This window comes from Rhipicephalus sanguineus, chromosome 1, assembly GCF_013339695.2.
Source record: "Rhipicephalus sanguineus isolate Rsan-2018 chromosome 1, BIME_Rsan_1.4, whole genome shotgun sequence".
NCBI classification, from domain to species: domain Eukaryota; kingdom Metazoa; phylum Arthropoda; class Arachnida; order Ixodida; family Ixodidae; genus Rhipicephalus; species Rhipicephalus sanguineus.
The window spans coordinates 89,063,228-89,079,824 of NC_051176.1; the positions used below are offsets into that span (position 1 = coordinate 89,063,228).

Genomic DNA, 16,597 nt, shown 5'->3' on the forward strand with positions numbered 1-16,597 from the left:
GAGCGACGCCATAGTGAAAGGCTCTGGAAAGTTTTTGACCATCTGGTGTTCTTTAACGTGCGCCTACATCTAAGTACATGGCGTTCTAGCATTTGGCCTCCATCGAAATGTGGCCGCCGCGGCCAGGATACGATCCCGCGACCTTCAGGTCAGAGCATCATAGCCACTAGACCGCCGTGGCGGGTGACCATTTTCAGTGACCTTCCAAAAATGAAACTTCACAATCGCCAAGTGCAACTGATGCTTGGTTGATTCAATTCCTTTTTCGTTTAGTGACGTGGAAAGGGTTAAAACTTTGTAAGAACTCCAAGTTGCGAATACAATTCCTGCGGGAATCGGTACGATCTGTTGTTAAGTTCTGGCGCCGCTATATCTGGCGATCAAGCACGTTCCAACCGAATTTCTTAACTATCGCGTTCGTATGCTCGTACCGCCTTTTTTTTTTCTTGTACATGACTGATTAGCATGTACGTAACTGAAATGGGTAGGATAATAAGAATTGGTGGCGTTTTACGTGCCAAAACCACGATTTGATTATGAGAGACGCCGTAGTGGAAGGCTCCGGAAATTTCGACTACCTGGGGTTCTTCAACGGGCACCTAAATCTAAGCACACGGGCCTCAAGCCTTTTCGCCTCTATCGAAAATGCGGCCGCCGCGCCCGGGATTCGATCTTGCGACCTGCGGGTCAGCAGTCAAGCACCATAACCACTAGACCCCCGTGGTGGGTGGAAATGGATAGGAGGGAGGGCAGCTTTCCTGCTGTAATTCTTATTGTCTTCTCGTCTGTTCTCATTTAGCGTCATTACTCTCCTTCATGTTACCTCAGTAAGGACGCCGACCTTTTTATACTATAAACGTCCGGCGTGATCTGCAGCTTCGATGCTTTATGGATTGAAGTACTATCAAACTGGCGCGCTCTTGTACTCTGAAACCTTCGTAGGACAGTCATGATGCTTGCTTCTTCCGCTTTGCAGGAGACCTTGCGACTGTGTCCTCCATTCCCCTACATTGGAAAGATCCTTGACCAAGACTTGACAATCGGTAAGGAACGCACTGCTTATCGCGCGTTTTTAACTTTGAAGCGTATTTCATCAACGTATATTTTCACGTTTTGTGTATGAATGAGCCCAACTATAGATTTTCGAAGTACCAGAGGAGGGCTATGTATTTGGGGAAGAAAGAGAATGGAATTCTGAAAGCCTATGGATCACTCCAAACGCAAGGAAAGTGCGGCTGGCAGTGTACTTTCCGCTCTGCTTCAATTATCACACATTGACAGATGCAGTATTGATCCATCAAATGCCATCAAATACACGTAGACGTTATTAAGAGGACGCGGTTTCTAAGAACAAGTACTCGGATATATTGCCAGCGAACGTGTCGTTAAAGAAAATGATAGGTGAATTACAGTGTCTAAGAACGAACAAGAATGAAGAGCTTCATGAACGAGGGTTCTGAATCTTGCGAAAAACGTCGTAAAGTCAGGTTTAGAAGAACAGATACTTGGACGAGTTTGTAAGGACACATGACGGTGCTTATAAGCGCGAAAACACGAGACACATGCTCCTCCTATCTGCTTCTTCTTTCTAGTGTATTTTGTGTTTTTTGCGCTTCTAAGTACCATCATGGGTCGTAAGCTATCTATCTGCCGCACGAAAGAAAAGTTATTTCATTTCATTTTTATTTTCTTAAGACCCCCGAGGGGGTATTACATAAGGGGTGGGTTAATATACAATCAATAGGTGTTGTAGTAACATTTGAACAGAAGGGCTAGGGATGGTTTGGTAAACAACACAGTCGTCAACAAACATGCGGTTATTCGAAGATACATACAAAGGTAGGTAGAAATAGAAGAGGACCAAGGACAGAGCCTTGGGGCATGCCTGATGACACTTGAAGAGGGTTAGACAAATTATCATTAGTAAACACGAATTGTGTGCCATTAGCCAAAAATTATTTTAACCAATTTAGTAGATGTGGGTGCAAGTGTTAGGAAGATAGTTTTAATATTAAGCGTTCGTGGAGTACCTTATTAAAGGCCTTCTCAAAGACAAGGAATACGGAATTCGTTTGTTTATGAATGTCGAGGTTAGCGTGAAGGTCATCAACAAAAATGACGAGCTGGGTTTCGCAACAGAGGCCCCTACGAAACCCATGTTGAGATTGTTGAAAGAAGTTACGGGAATGATGATGATTAATAGTTTTTTTTTTTTTGGCACAAGGGCCACTTTTGGCAAGTTACGGGAGTCGAGACAATTCATAACGTAAGAGTAAATGACGTCCTCGTACGCTGGTCAAGGAGATCGGTCGGTAGTTCATTGGTGAGTTTCTGTTACCGGATTTGGAGACAGGAATGACTTGTCCCACCGAATCACTGTGACGTATATTCATCAACCGTTCCGCATAAATGTCATCCAGTCCAGATGCTGATGTTAACTTCAACTTTTCGATGAGGGATGAAATACTGTCAGCAGAAAAACTGATTTCACAAATGGCAGATATGATATGACATGAAAACACAGGTGAGGATGCGTGCGATTCGTTAGTAAGTACAGATGAGAAAGCGTTATAGAAAGCATCTGCGAATTCTGCGTCTGAACGAACCTCTCCAGATTCGTTAGTGAGAATGGCGCCGACTACTGCTTTAGAGTTAATTATCTGCCAAAACTTGCGGGGATCTTTAGTTAAGATATTAGGCAAATCGTTGTTAAAGAATTTCAACTTGGCGTCACGAATAGCTGCAAGATCAGCTTTTTCGGCCGCGTAATACTTATCCCAGTTGTGAGAGCCCCCTTTTAGTTTGGCAGTGTGGAATGTACGTCATTTTATTGTTAGCAAGTTGGTGCAAAGATTTATTAAACCATGGCTTTAGTTAAACCATGGATTTATTAAACCATGGCTGATGAAGACTGCCGCACAATAGTTTCCCGCACTCTTGATATCTTCACGCATGAATAAGTCACATAAACCTTGCGTCGGAAATATGTCTGCAAAATAACCGCTTTCCTTGGCTTCATTGTTTATTGGCTTCATTAGGTTGCGTCTTACAAAGAAAAGAGTCCCTCAAACCAATCCCACGGCAAGAGTGCCGCTGCGAAAAAATTAAATGTCGCGAATAAATTTTTCATCATGGGGGCAGACGCATGCTTCGTAGTATTAACAAAAGTATTTTTTTTAACAACGACGGCCACCTTTTCAACATTGTAAACTTCATGAACGTCACATTTGTAAATGTTCTTCTATTGAAATTACTGTAGCATGGTAGCAAAATGTTTTTTCGTTATTTTATGCCAGAAATTAAGTCATAATGTCGAATGTTCCGCTGAACACAATACGTATTCCAGTCCTCAGTTCAATATAACCATCCTCAGTCCAATTTAACGTGTTCACAGTTTGAGGTGTTACTTGTGAAATTGTCCTGCACTAAATTAGTGACCGCATTATAATTTTGTTTGTTTCAGAGGGGCGCACCTTGCCGAAAGGAGTCGCCTGTTTTATCATCATGTACAGCCTGCACCGAAATCCGAACGAATTTGAGAAGCCAGACGAGTACATACCGGAGAGGTTCATGTCAGAAGAGAACAGTCGCCGCCACCCCTTCAGCTTCATTCCCTTCTCTGCGGGACCAAAGAATTGCATAGGTGAGTCATAAGTACTCATGCACTCGTCGAAGTTTACCCGCCCGAACCCGACCCAGTGACTCAAACTGAGACCCGGGCCCGGCCCGAACACGAGAAAAATTTCACCTGGTAATAGTTGACCGGACATACTGGGAACGATGGACGGTCATTCGGCAGCGATATACTGTGCCTATTTTCTCTGCAAATACAATGGGAATCGTCAAGAGCGTTTGGTAGGAGATATTGTAGCAAGAAAAGTGATCTGCAGCATGAGTTCAGTGTCAACAGGGAGCGTAATAAGCACATGGGAGACAGAGAACAGAACGCTGTCTTCACTTTGTTTTTATTGCGCTCTCTATTGAAATTTAAAGCATGCTCTACCAACAAAGCCAATCGTGCACCCTTCTGGATGTGCAGCACCTGTCTTCAGCATAGTAGCACCTTGCCGCAGCAAGAGAAATAGAGGAAAAAAAAAAGCCAAATTTATTACCTTTGTTGTAAATACGCTAACCTAGATAAAAACTATAACGAACTCCATGCACCACGTGCACTTTCTGAAATACGTGTGAACAGCCGAAAGGAAAAAAAAAACTATTTGTCATAGCATTCTTTCCATATATCACACCCCTCCTAGTATATACAGTCTATAAGTTCCTTGTGGCGTAGTTTACCGTTCATTGCTTCACACGTTATTGTGCGAAAAGTCAAATTATCAAGAGATTCCGGCTGTAAGCATGCCATGCGGTGTTACATGAGATATCCTGCCGCGCTAAAGTTTCTTGCACTGCTTGCGCTAGCCGCAGGGGTGCACAAAGTCTGTCTTGTGAATTGTGAAGGCGTCGACAGTCTTTTTTTTCGTACATCCACCACTGGAGGAAATTTCGGACGTCTGCGGACTTCTGCAGAATATACCTAGCTGTCCAGCTCGTCTCTACATTTCTCATGTTGCCGAACGTCGCGCCACTCTTTCAATATAACGTATAAAACTCCTCTTTGAGGGCTAGTTTCAACAGTGTATGTTATGCACGGTTTGTACTGTGCCCTCTTATTTTCTTCATATTGCCACGCCCACTTCTTGTCTTGTTTTGATGTATTCAGGTTTGACCGGCAGGAACGGTTATCAACGCTCGACGCTGTCCGCGAAGTAATGTTCTAGAAGCGTCGCGATCGTAGTAGATCAGTTTGTTAAGATTGCGCCCCGCACGCGAATGTTCCAGCTTTGTCTAGAGATTACGCCGCCACCAGCGATATTGCTGGAAAGTTCGATAGCGCCTGTATGAAAGCAGACACGCGTGACCGCTTGTCAGTTGATCGACGGACGACGCCCTGTTCGCCACTATCATTGTACAGCGTGTATTGCTGTAGTTATAGTTCTCATTTTCCGGCCACAAGTTCGGCCAAATAAACAGTTTCATCCCGCAAACGCCGACTGCTGTCTTCGTCGACGTCACGACCACGTGACATCTGGTGGAGGTGCTGCTTCTTCCATGATCCGGACGCCCCCGCGAAGCGCTGACCCAAGCCCAAGCCGCGAGGAGGACGACGGCAAAGAAAACCCGGATCGTCGAACAAGCCGCAGGCAGAAGGGACTGCAGCCAGAGCACGGGCTCCTTCCCGAAAAAACCAGGCAGCCCCAGGTCCCAACACCCACCGCAGCGACGATGACCGACCCCGTGCAGCCTGCGCCGATCCTACTCCGGCAGCCCAAGGAGCCGCCAACCTTCCGCGGGTCGTCATTCGAAGACCCGGACACCTGGCTCGAGACTTTCGAAAGGGTCTCATCATTCAACAACTGGGACTCCGAGGACAAGCTGCGACACGTTTACTTTTACCTTGAAGACGCAGCAAGGACCTGGTTCGAGAATCGGGAGTCCACTCTTCGAAGTTGGGACGCCTTTCGAAGCGCTTTCCTGCAGACGTTTGCAAGCGTCGTCAGAAAAGAAAGGGCCGCAGCCTTGCTAGAGACGCGGGTTCAACTTCCAAATGAAAGTGTTGCCATCTTTGGAGAGGAAATGACCAGACTGTTCCGCCACGCCGACCCAGCCATGCCTGAGGACAAGAAAGTCAGGTTGCTCATGCGAGGGGTAAAGCAAGAGCTCTTCGCTGGGCTGATGCGGAACCTGCCCTCGACAGTCCAAGAATTCATCTCAGAGGCGACGACGATAGAGAAGACGCTGGAAATGCGCAACCGCCAGTATAATCGCCGTTCGATTCAAGACAGCCCAGCTGTTCATGTCGGCTCCGACGACCTGCGTGAAACGATCCGAGCGATCGTGCGCGAAGAACTGCGCAAACTTTTACCCTTACCACAGCCTGGAGTTGCCGCGATCGCTGACATCGTCCGAGAGGAAATACAGCAGTCTCTGGGCACCTCCGAGTCAGCGCAGCCACAGCTGCAAGCAGTGAGCTATGCCGCGGCAGCCCGACGCAACGCCCCCCCCTCCTCGCCCACGTCAAGACGCCGCGCCACCCCAGCAGTTCCGCCGCCAGGCACCACCGCCGCCGCCACCGACGTCATACCGCCCGCCAGCCGGCCAGCTATACACGCCGAGGAAGACCGACGTTTGGCGCGCCCCCGACCACCGCCCACTCTGCTACCATTGCGGGGAAGCTGGCCACACTTACCGCCGCTGCCAGTACCGACAGATGGGACTGCGTGGGTTCGCCATCGACGCGCCGCGTCCACAACGAGGGGAAAGACCAAGCGACATCGCCGACTATCTCGCGGGAACGCAATGGACGCCCCGACAACCTTCCCGTTCGCCGTCGCCAGGCCGCTACGTCTCCCCCCAACGGCGACCATACACTGGCCCAACGCGAGGCCGGTCACCTAGCCCGTATCCGGAAAACTAAGGGCAGCAACCGATGGAGGTGCGGTTGCTGAACGACGAAACTTTGAAGATCCTCCGCCGTCGACGACGACGCCGCGACGAAGTTCCGAGCCCCCGCCGCACGCCGAACGACGTCCTGAAGACGAAACTTTGCGACCCGTGGAAGCAGACCTGACGACGCAACGCGGAAGCAGCGGTGCAAACCGACGTAGCCGTGACCCGACGCCGCGACGTACACGCAACGCAAGACGGCGGACTAGCGACCTCGACGTACTATTCGACGGACACAACGTTACCGCTCTCGTCGACACTGGGGCCGACTATTCCGTCGTCAGTGGGTCATTCGCCGCGAAGTTGAAGAAAGTTAGGACTGCTTGGGAAGGTCCTGAAAACCGCACCGCTGGAGGTCATTTGATAACGCCGGCTGGAGTCTGCACAGCAAGAGTCAGCATCAGTGACCGAACCTATCCTGCGAGCTTTCTTATCCTGCAGCACTGTTCCAGGGACGTGATACTTGGGATGGACTTCCTAAGTGAACACGGTGCCGTAATAGACCTCAGATCTGAGTCAATAACACTAACCTCAGAAAAAGCGCTGCCGCCACACACGACGCCAGGAAAGCCCGTATTGAATGTGATAGAAGAGCACGTCACCATTCCGCCTCTCTCCAGCATCATCACTTCCGTCGGCACCGAAGAACACGCAGACCTTGAAGGTGTCATCGAGGGCGATCAGCACCTACTTCTCAACCGTCAGATTTGCGTCGCAAGAGGCATAGCCGAGCTGCGTGATGGCAAAGCAAAGGTAGTGCTGACAAATTTCAGCCATGAATATAGGCACCTCAACATTGGTACGACGGTCGCCTACATCCACGAATTCGTGGAATCCAGCAATGCTCTCGCCCTCTTCGATGCTACCGAACCTGCTTCGACGAATCGACGAAACCAACCAGATTTCGACGTTAACCCGAGCCTCCCGAAGCACGAGCAAGACCAGCTAAAAACCCTGCTCCTACAATTCAAGGACTGCTTCTCGTCGTCGTCACGAATTCGACAGACCCCAGTCGCGAAACATCGCATCATAACAGAAGAAAGTGCCCGACCAATACGTCAGAGCCCGTACCGAGTTTCGACGCGAGAACGCGAGGCCGTCAAGAAACAGGTCGACGAAATGCTACGCGACGACATCATCCAGCCGTCCAAGAGTCCGTGGGCGTCACCTGTGGTGTTAGTGAGGAAGAAGGATGGAACCCTACGTTTTTGCGTCGACTATCGTCGCCTGAACAAGGTCACGAAGAAGGACGTGTACCCTCTCCCACGAATAGACGACGCCCTAGATCGACTCCACAACGCCAAGTACTTTTCGTCGATGGACCTCAAGACCGGCTACTGGCAAATCGAAGTCGACGAGAGAGACCGAGAAAAGACTGCCTTCATAACACCAGACGGCCTGTTCGAGTTCAAGGTCATGCCCTTTGGTCTTTGCTCGGCGCCCGCGACCTTCCAACGCGTTATGGATACAGTACTGGCCGGCTTGAAGTGGCAGACGTGCCTTGTGTACTTGGACGACGTCGTTGTGTTTTCCTCAAACTTCGACGAACACCTTCGACGCCTTGAAGCTGTACTTCAAGCGATCAAGACCTCCGGACTCACCCTGAAGCCTGAAAAGTGCCGCTTCGCGTACGAGGAGCTCTTGTTTTTGGGTCACGTGATCAGCAAGAATGGTGTTCGCCCGGACCCGCGGAAAACAGCTGCCATCGCTGCCTTCCCGTCACCCACCGATAAAAAGGCCGTACGCCGTTTTCTCGGCTTGTGCGCCTACTACAGACGCTTCGTCAAGGAATTTTCACGAATAGCCCAGCCACTAACGCACCTGACGAAGACCGACGTGCCATTCAAGTGGGAGACGGCGCAAATCGAGGCACTTCAAGAACTTAAACGACGCCTTCAGATGCCTCCAATACTAGCACATTTCGACGAAGACGCCGATACGGAAATCCACACCGACGCAAGCAGCCTAGGACTGGGCGCCGTCCTCGTGCAGAAGACTGACGGGCTGGAGAGGGTCATCAGGTATGCTAGCCGGTCGCTATCAAAGGCAGAAATCAACTATTCGACAACGGAAAAGGAGTGCCTGGCCATCATCTGGGCTACATCGAAGTTTTGCCCCTACCTCTACGGCCGGCCCTTCAAAGTTGTGAGCGACCACCACGCCTTGTGTTGGCTAGCTAGCTTGAAGGACCCTTCCGGTCGCCTCGCACGGTGGAGCCTACGACTGCAAGAATTCGACATTCACGTCGTTTACAAGTCCGGAAGAAAACACTCTGACGCCAACTGCCTGTCTCGTGCCCCCGTGGACCCGCCGCCGCAAGACGACCAGGATGATGACTACTTCTTGGGAACCATAAGTGCCGACGATTTCGCTGAACAACAACGATCCGACCCGGAACTCAGAGGCCTTATGGAATACCTCGAGGGCAAGAACGCCGTCGTTCCGAAAGTGTTCAAGCGAGCACTGGCGTCGTTTTTCTTACGCAACGGCGTTCTCCAAAAGAAGAACTTCTCGCCACATCGAGCCAAATACCTTCTCGTGGTGCCTCCAGAATTGCGGCCAGAAGTCCTCGAGGCCCTGCACGACGACCCGACAGCAGGACACCTCGGTGTTTCCCGAACGCTGGCAAGAGTACAGGAAAAGTACTACTGGCCGCGCCTTGCCGCCGACGTCACTCGCTACGTAAGGACATGCCGAGACTGTCAGCGACGCAAGACACCGCCAACAAGACCAGCGGGCTTTCTTCAGCCGATCGAGCCACCTCGGCGACCGTTCCAGCAGATCGGGATGGACCTCCTGGGGCCATTCCCAACATCGACTAGCGGTAATAAGTGGATCGTCGTAGCTACCGACTACCTGACCCGCTACGCCGAAACAAGGGCCCTACCTAGAGGCAGTGCTGCCGAGGTAGCGAAGTTCTTTGTTGAAGACATCGTTCTGCGTCATGGCGCCCCAGAGGTCCTCATCACTGACAGAGGTACGGCGTTTACAGCGGAGCTAACTCAGGCGATCTTGAGGTACAGCCAGACAAGCCACCGCCGGACCACTGCCTACCACCCTCAAACCAATGGCCTCACCGAGCGGCTAAATAAGACCATCGCCGACATGCTGGCCATGTACGTTGACGTCGAGCACAAGACGTGGGATGCCATCCTTTCGTACGTGACCTTCGCATACAACACCGCTGTGCAAGAAACGACGCAGATGACGCCGTACAAGTTGGTCTACGGACGGAGCCCGGCAACGACGCTCGACGCCATGTTACCAAACGTGACCGACGAGGAAAACATCGACGTGAGCACCTACTTACAACGTGCCGAAGAAGCTCGACAGCTCGCCCGCCTGCGCATCAAGTCCCAGCAGTACACCGACAGCCGTCGCTACAATCTTCGACGACGCTTCGTGGAATACCAGCCCGGCGACCGTGTTTGGGTCTGGACGCCGATACGCCGACGTGGGCTTAGCGAAAAACTCCTTCGGCGATATTTCGGGCCATACAAGGTTCTTCGACGCCTCGGCGCTCTTGACTACGAGGTCATCCCGGACGGCATAACGAACTCTCAGCGACGCCGCGCACGACCTGAAGTCGTCCATGTCGTGCGCCTTAAGCCGTTTTTCGCGCGTTAGCGAACCTGGGGACTCTACTTTTCCTTTGTTATTGTAATTTATTTATGTATGCACTTGTTTTTTTCTCTCTTTGTTCTTTCACAAGCATCGGGACGATGCTTTTTTCAGAGGGGGGCAATGCCACGCCCACTTCTTGTCTTGTTTTGATGTATTCAGGTTTGACCGGCAGGAACGGTTATCAACGCTCGACGCTGTCCGCGAAGTAATGTTCTAGAAGCGTCGCGATCGTAGTAGATCAGTTTGTTAAGATTGCGCCCCGCACGCGAATGTTCCAGCTTTGTCTAGAGATTACGCCGCCACCAGCGATATTGCTGGAAAATTCGATAGCGCCTGTATGAAAGCAGACACGCGTGACCGCTTGTCAGTTGATCGACGGACGACGCCCTGTTCGCCGCTATCATTGTACAGCGTGTATTGCTGTAGTTATAGTTATCATTTTCCGGCCACAAGTTCGGCCAAATAAACAGTTTCATCCCGCAAACGCCGACTGCTGTCTTCGTCGATGTCACGACCACGTGACAATATTATAACTGTGTATGCCTTAATTGCTAATGATGTTGTAGCGGTAGGAGGTGGCGATTGGACTACGCGGGTAGGACTGGCAGGTGGTGGACGAAGTGATTTCGATCTATTTTCTGGGTTGATTCCAGTTTGGTAATAAAGGCACGAATAAGCTTCTCGACGCTTACTCATTGGATGCACATGGTTCGAGGCAAAGAGACATCCTCCGGCACGGAATTCGTAACTGTCTTTTTTTCAAGCCAGATATTTCGTCAAATGAATATACTTTGCCGCACACCTTGTTTAATGGGATTATGCTATTCCTGCACATTACAACGCTACTGCGGCAGTATCATGTCGTTCTCGCACCATACAGCGGAAAAAGACGAAAGCTCAGACGTTAACGATGTGGGCGCACAAAATAGGCTGTGCATGTACATGTCACGTCATGTGACCGCCGGGAGTCGTGACGGAGCCACGGAAAAAGAACCTCTTTATAATGATTGTATGTTTTGAGACTCCGCGCAAACCTTTCGTATTAGCGGACTGCTGGAACGTTAAAGAACATTGCCCCACTTTGGAGCTCTGCGATTGCTCTTCCGATGATAAGTTATAGATATAAATTTGTTATATTACATTTATTACTGCGATTAAAAATAACATTTGGGATATAAACTAATAGCGAATGCAATCAATAAGGTACAGAATATTGAGATGCTGACTATATAAGCGCCTGGTCTATTTACTTTTAACTTGCCCTTTTCAGATAAATCAAGTAGCCCAATATGCAAGAAGCAAATGAAGTACAGTACTTGTCCCCCATAAATCTTCTCCAAATAGCTTGCTTTGATCCCGAAAAAAGCGTTTTTTCGGGATAAAATATGTGGAACATAGAGAGGGTGTTTTTTTAGACAATACAGTTTTTTTATAAAAATGTTATGACAACCACGCCAGTGCCATCTTCGCAAACGAACTCTACGCCGAAGCGGAAAGACATTGCCGCCCCTAAAATTACATTTAAATGAGTAATTAACAAAAAATTCTTATAACATTTTAAACTATTACCTTGAGGGCTGTTGTTTATATGGAAGAGTTACAGGATGCGACAATTTATGACATGCCCGTTTTAAAACAATCGCAAAAAACGCACGTAATTTGAAACAATAATCAGGCGATACCGAAACTGAGTGCACCGGGCGCGCAGGAAACCGTCAGTCATGTTGCGTCGGACCGGAAGCTCAAGTGACGATTTTTTCTAAAATAGGCGCGTCACAGCAGAGCATGGACAGGAAAAAGGGCAAGCCGTCTCAAGTACTCAAATAGACCTGTTATTCTTTGTGTTTGGTGTGTAGTGCTTATCCGTTCCCTTGTTAAACTCGAAAGAAGTGCAAAGAACTCGTTCGCTTGTCTGCGAGAAGTAGCACCGCAGTGGCCGCCGCCTATAGTTTTAAGCTGTACAGTCAAAGAAAAAAGTGAAGAAAGTGGAGTGAGCGCCTTGCCTTGTCTGTCTCACATTTTTGCCCCGTATTTCGTGCTTCATTTGACCAAGTATGCATCACCAACTGGCCCAAACTTCTGCTCTTTTAAAGCGAGGCATTTCTTTCTGGCGCGATGATGTATGGTGATTCATCCCAATGAACGAACAGGCATTGCGGCCGCACGCGCGCGGCATGTGATGACGTATTGCAGCTGCTACCGGCGGCCGCTAGGCACAACCGAAAATCGCTGAAAAAATATGTTTCTAGTCCTTTTCTTCAAGTCTCTTTGCTGCATTTGTCATTTTTAGTAGTTCAACTCATTTTTTTATTAAATGTATATCGATCTTGTTCTGCCACAAAACATCGCCCGCAGAATTATCGTTCCGTATCCATTTAACATGCCCGGCCAGGTTTTTGGGTCGGCCCGAGCCTGTGCAGTGCTCTAATTCATGTATATGTTTATTTTAACACCCTGTCGATGGGCCGTTCAAATCATAATCGTCACGCTATACGCGGACGCACTGCTGCATTTCAGAGCGAAAGCTGTTATGAGATAACAACAAGGGCCGTTTTTGGCGCCGTAGTTGTCCGCTGCCGCCGCCGGTGTCCGTAACCACTATCGCACAAAAACTACGAAAAAATATCCGCGATGGACCGAGGTTCGAACCTGGGCCCTCTGCGTGGGAATCCTGCCTCAGAGCCATGCCGCTGCTTGGAACTGCTTCGCAAAAAGACCCTATACAGGCTTCATGTCGGGAAGGAATCACATTAAGATATGTAATGTAGTGTGGTAGAAGAGTAAAATAACAAATAGGCGTCAAGCAACGCGAATTCTGTAACGAGACGTCACACAATGGGAATTGCACAACGAGTGGGTTGTTGAATACTTCAAACCCATTGCAAATGGCTCTGGCATAATTCTTCATCGTCGTCAGCCACAGCATCAACAAAGTGCACATAATGCCTTGCAGGTGTTTAGCGGGTACCACGGTTCTCCGCAGCATGACGAAAAATTGCACAGTGGCTGCTTCCCTACTTCACAAAAATTATGATTTATAGCGTAGTGGGTTCCTCGCAAGTGCACTTCTAGTGGTTGCAAAGGAAGCCCATAAGGCTCCCATGATCCACTTCCTCAGGGTCTCAATAAAGTTGATTCTCTCTCTCTCTCTTTCTCACGTTAATGTATGTTATAAAGCGTGGTGGGAGAGTTAAATAACGACCGGGCGTCACACAATGCGAATTACGTAACTTGTGGGTCGTTTAAAGTTTACAACCCATTACAAAGGGCTCAGCCATAGTTCTTCATCATCATGAACCGTCGCATCAACAAAGCGCACATAATGCCTTACAGATGGTACCTCGCTTCTCCGCAGAATGACGAATAATGTCGTGGTGGGTGCTTCCCAACTTCACAAAAATTATGAATTGTGGCGTAGTGGGCACGATGCTAGTGTACTTGTATTAGTCGCCACAAGAGAGTTTATAACGGGCTCTAGAAATGCCGCTCTTCCAGCTTTCGCTGTGACTGTGCTGCGCTTTCCGCGCAGGCCTGGAGTTTTTTGTTTCGGTGCTCCACCCATAGGTGCAATGTGTAGGGGCTAATTTTGAAGTAGGCCGCCGTGCTGTCACAATGGTTATTGTGCTCGGCATGTTGACCCGAGAGACGAGGGTTCGATCCCAGCCACGGCGGTCCCACTTCGATGGAGGCGAAATGCTAAAGTGCATTGTAGGATGTTAGAGCACTTTAAAGAACCCCAGGTGGTCGAAACTATTTGGAGATCTCTAATACGGCGTCTCTTAAAGCCTAAAGTCGCTTTGGGACGTTAAACGCCATAAATAAAACCAAACCAATTTCGTCTAACAACAGGATGGGAAGGTAATGGACTAGCAAATCTAAAGAAAATTTGCAAGAGAACTCAACTGATCTCACTTGTCATTGTCAATGCCAATAGGGCAACGGTGAATTGACGACACTCCGTCAGCGTTTGGAAAACGCGCCGAGTGTCTCAACCGGAGGTGGAGAAATGCGCCCGTTTTTTATATAACTTGCTTATTATTGATTGGATGGGATTTTTAAATGGTACCTTCATTGATTTTTCTTTTAGGGTTTGTTGCTTTTACTTTTAGATTCTGAACTTGTACTGTTGCACTTGTTGTCGTTGTCTTTACATTTATTACTGCTCTTATTTAATTCCAGCTGAACACCTTTGTATACATATTTGTCCTTCGTTCATGCATGTTAGTGTTCTTATCGTATCAGTCGTTTTTTCCAACTTCGGTATGTAACATGCCCCTCCCCTTTGGAATGTTGCAACAAGGAGGGCAAAACTAATTAACTTCGGTAATAGCTCTCCCGTGCATTATTTTTTCACAAAGGCTCCCGTACATACTGTTGAACGAAGTTCATCGCTGTAATTGGTCGAAAGATCAACCTCGGCGGTATTACAAAACTAGTTTAATGCAAAAACTGTTAAAGGACACAGAAATGAAAGCGATAAAAACACGATGGAGCAGTACATCACATTATTATGAATCAATACAGTTAAAGGTAAGACACGTCAGAGCGTAACTATGTGATATGAAATAATTATCGTAGCTCGTATTGTGTGGTAAAGGGGGATAGGAAAGAGAAGAAAGTGGCGATTCACTTTCTTCTTTTTTCTATCACCCTTTTCACGAAATGTAATTTCCACCAAAGTCGAGCACCCCTGAGCAATCTAAGCATCAATGAGTAAGGTGGCTATTTGGGCAAATTGGTAAATCTTCATCTTAACACAGCGCACACACAAATGTGTCGTCGGTTCCTTATTCTTCTGTGTTCGCGTGTGTGCGCTGTGTTAAGATGTCTAAGCATCAAATAGCCCCCAAAAAAGTACTTTTGGAATGAGCAGAACGATACATAGTTTTCTTAGTCAGGATTATTATTAATACAAAATGTTTCCAGTGGTAACGCGTTCCATTCATTGATGGTCCGGACAAAAAAATTAGAGTACATGAAAAGATTAGTTCGCACGAAGTAAGGTTCAAGGACGTGCGCGTGTCTACTTAGTCTAGAAATTCCATTCCCTAAATGAGTTTCTGGACTACTGTTAAATATGCAAGAAAAATTTGCAAGAATAAAGCGAGTGGGGAAATTTCACCCTAGGTAGTATTTGCTTTCCGGTATTATAATACAGGGATGCTATCAGTGACGAAGTATGGGATGGCGAGGTTAGCTCGACTTCTCCTAAGTGAACACGTCTTGGACGAAAAGGTGTACTAAATTTTTAATCCGAAATACATTAAGTTATTAGGTTCAGTGACCAAATTGCTATCATTAGTGACTATATGAAATTATACGAGCAGCAGATATTTATCGCTAGATTTGTGATGTCGGCCAGAGCCGATATTGTGGCGCTATAGAGCAACATGATTAAACAAACAGTGCACCATACCGTGTCGACTTGCGCTCGCTGTGTGGCTCTATCAACAACCCAAGACAAACAGAAGATGGAAGCTGAAGAGGTTGAAAAAAGGCTACCTGAATCTGCTGAATGTCCCAAACCACTTACACCTATGTTTTGTGTGTAGGCCAACACAGAAAGTTTCTACTTTTTTCTCTTCAAGACTGCATTTAGTGCTCTTAAATACTGCCAATGTGCGTTCCGCATTTTGGCGCATTATTTCTCTTTGTTTCCGTTTTTAGTGACCAGCTCCAATGATTTGAATTAATAATTGCGTTTTTTACAGTTTTATGATTTACTTTTTTATTAGGACAATTTTCTTCCTGCTTTTCGTGCACCCGTATGTTATGCCGGGGTCTTTCAGGGTTCAGTAATAATGAGTAATGGGGATGGTGATGTTGAGCCTAATTTGATTTACAAGAGCGTTATTCCATATCGACCCTGCATACATGTCGTAACGGCTCCTTTCGTCTCTTTCAGGTCAGAAGTTCGTTATGATGGAGATCAAGATTGTACTCGCGAAGATCTTGTCCAAGTTTACTGTAGAATCTACGTGCCCGATAGAAGAGCTGCAGATGACGTTTGATATTGTTCTCAAAGCCAAAGGAGGACTGCCTGTGCTGTTCCGCAAACGCAAGCAGTCATGAATAAAACAGTCGCATCATTTTTACAAAATTCAAAGTATACAAATGATAAAAAAAACAACAACCTACTACATGCAGTTAGTAGGCTCGGGAGCTTTCCTATTAGGTTAAGCCTTTGCCTGCACGCTGCTTAATCAGCTCCTTCCGACGCTGACAAATCGCACCGTGAGCTGGGCAGTAGAAAAGGAAACGCGAAGAAATTCAAGTAGCGATTGTGCCATTGCTAAGGACAAAACATCTATATGTTATAGTATAAGGCTATACAGCAAAAGCGACCCACGGTCGTGATTTTCAGACATTTTAAAAAGGCGCTTAATTCTCACGTGGCTGTACATATTAGCTTTGAAATTGACGTCTTATCTTATTAAATGCGAAGCATTTCTTAGCGAACCTAAGGCAC

The 16,597-nt window shown here is 47.8% G+C and overlaps 1 protein-coding gene across 1 annotated transcript in view; it reads left to right on the forward strand.

Moving 5' to 3' along the window:
- Positions 1-16,221, forward strand: part of LOC119393687 (cytochrome P450 4V2) — a 174,188-nt gene extending 157,967 nt beyond the window's left edge. The window contains exon 11 of the mRNA XM_049415066.1: positions 16,034-16,221. Within this exon, the coding sequence (XP_049271023.1) occupies positions 16,034-16,200 (167 nt within the window). The 3' untranslated portion in view covers positions 16,201-16,221. The remainder of the gene's footprint in view (positions 1-16,033) is intronic.
- Positions 16,222-16,597: the final 376 nt, after the last annotated feature.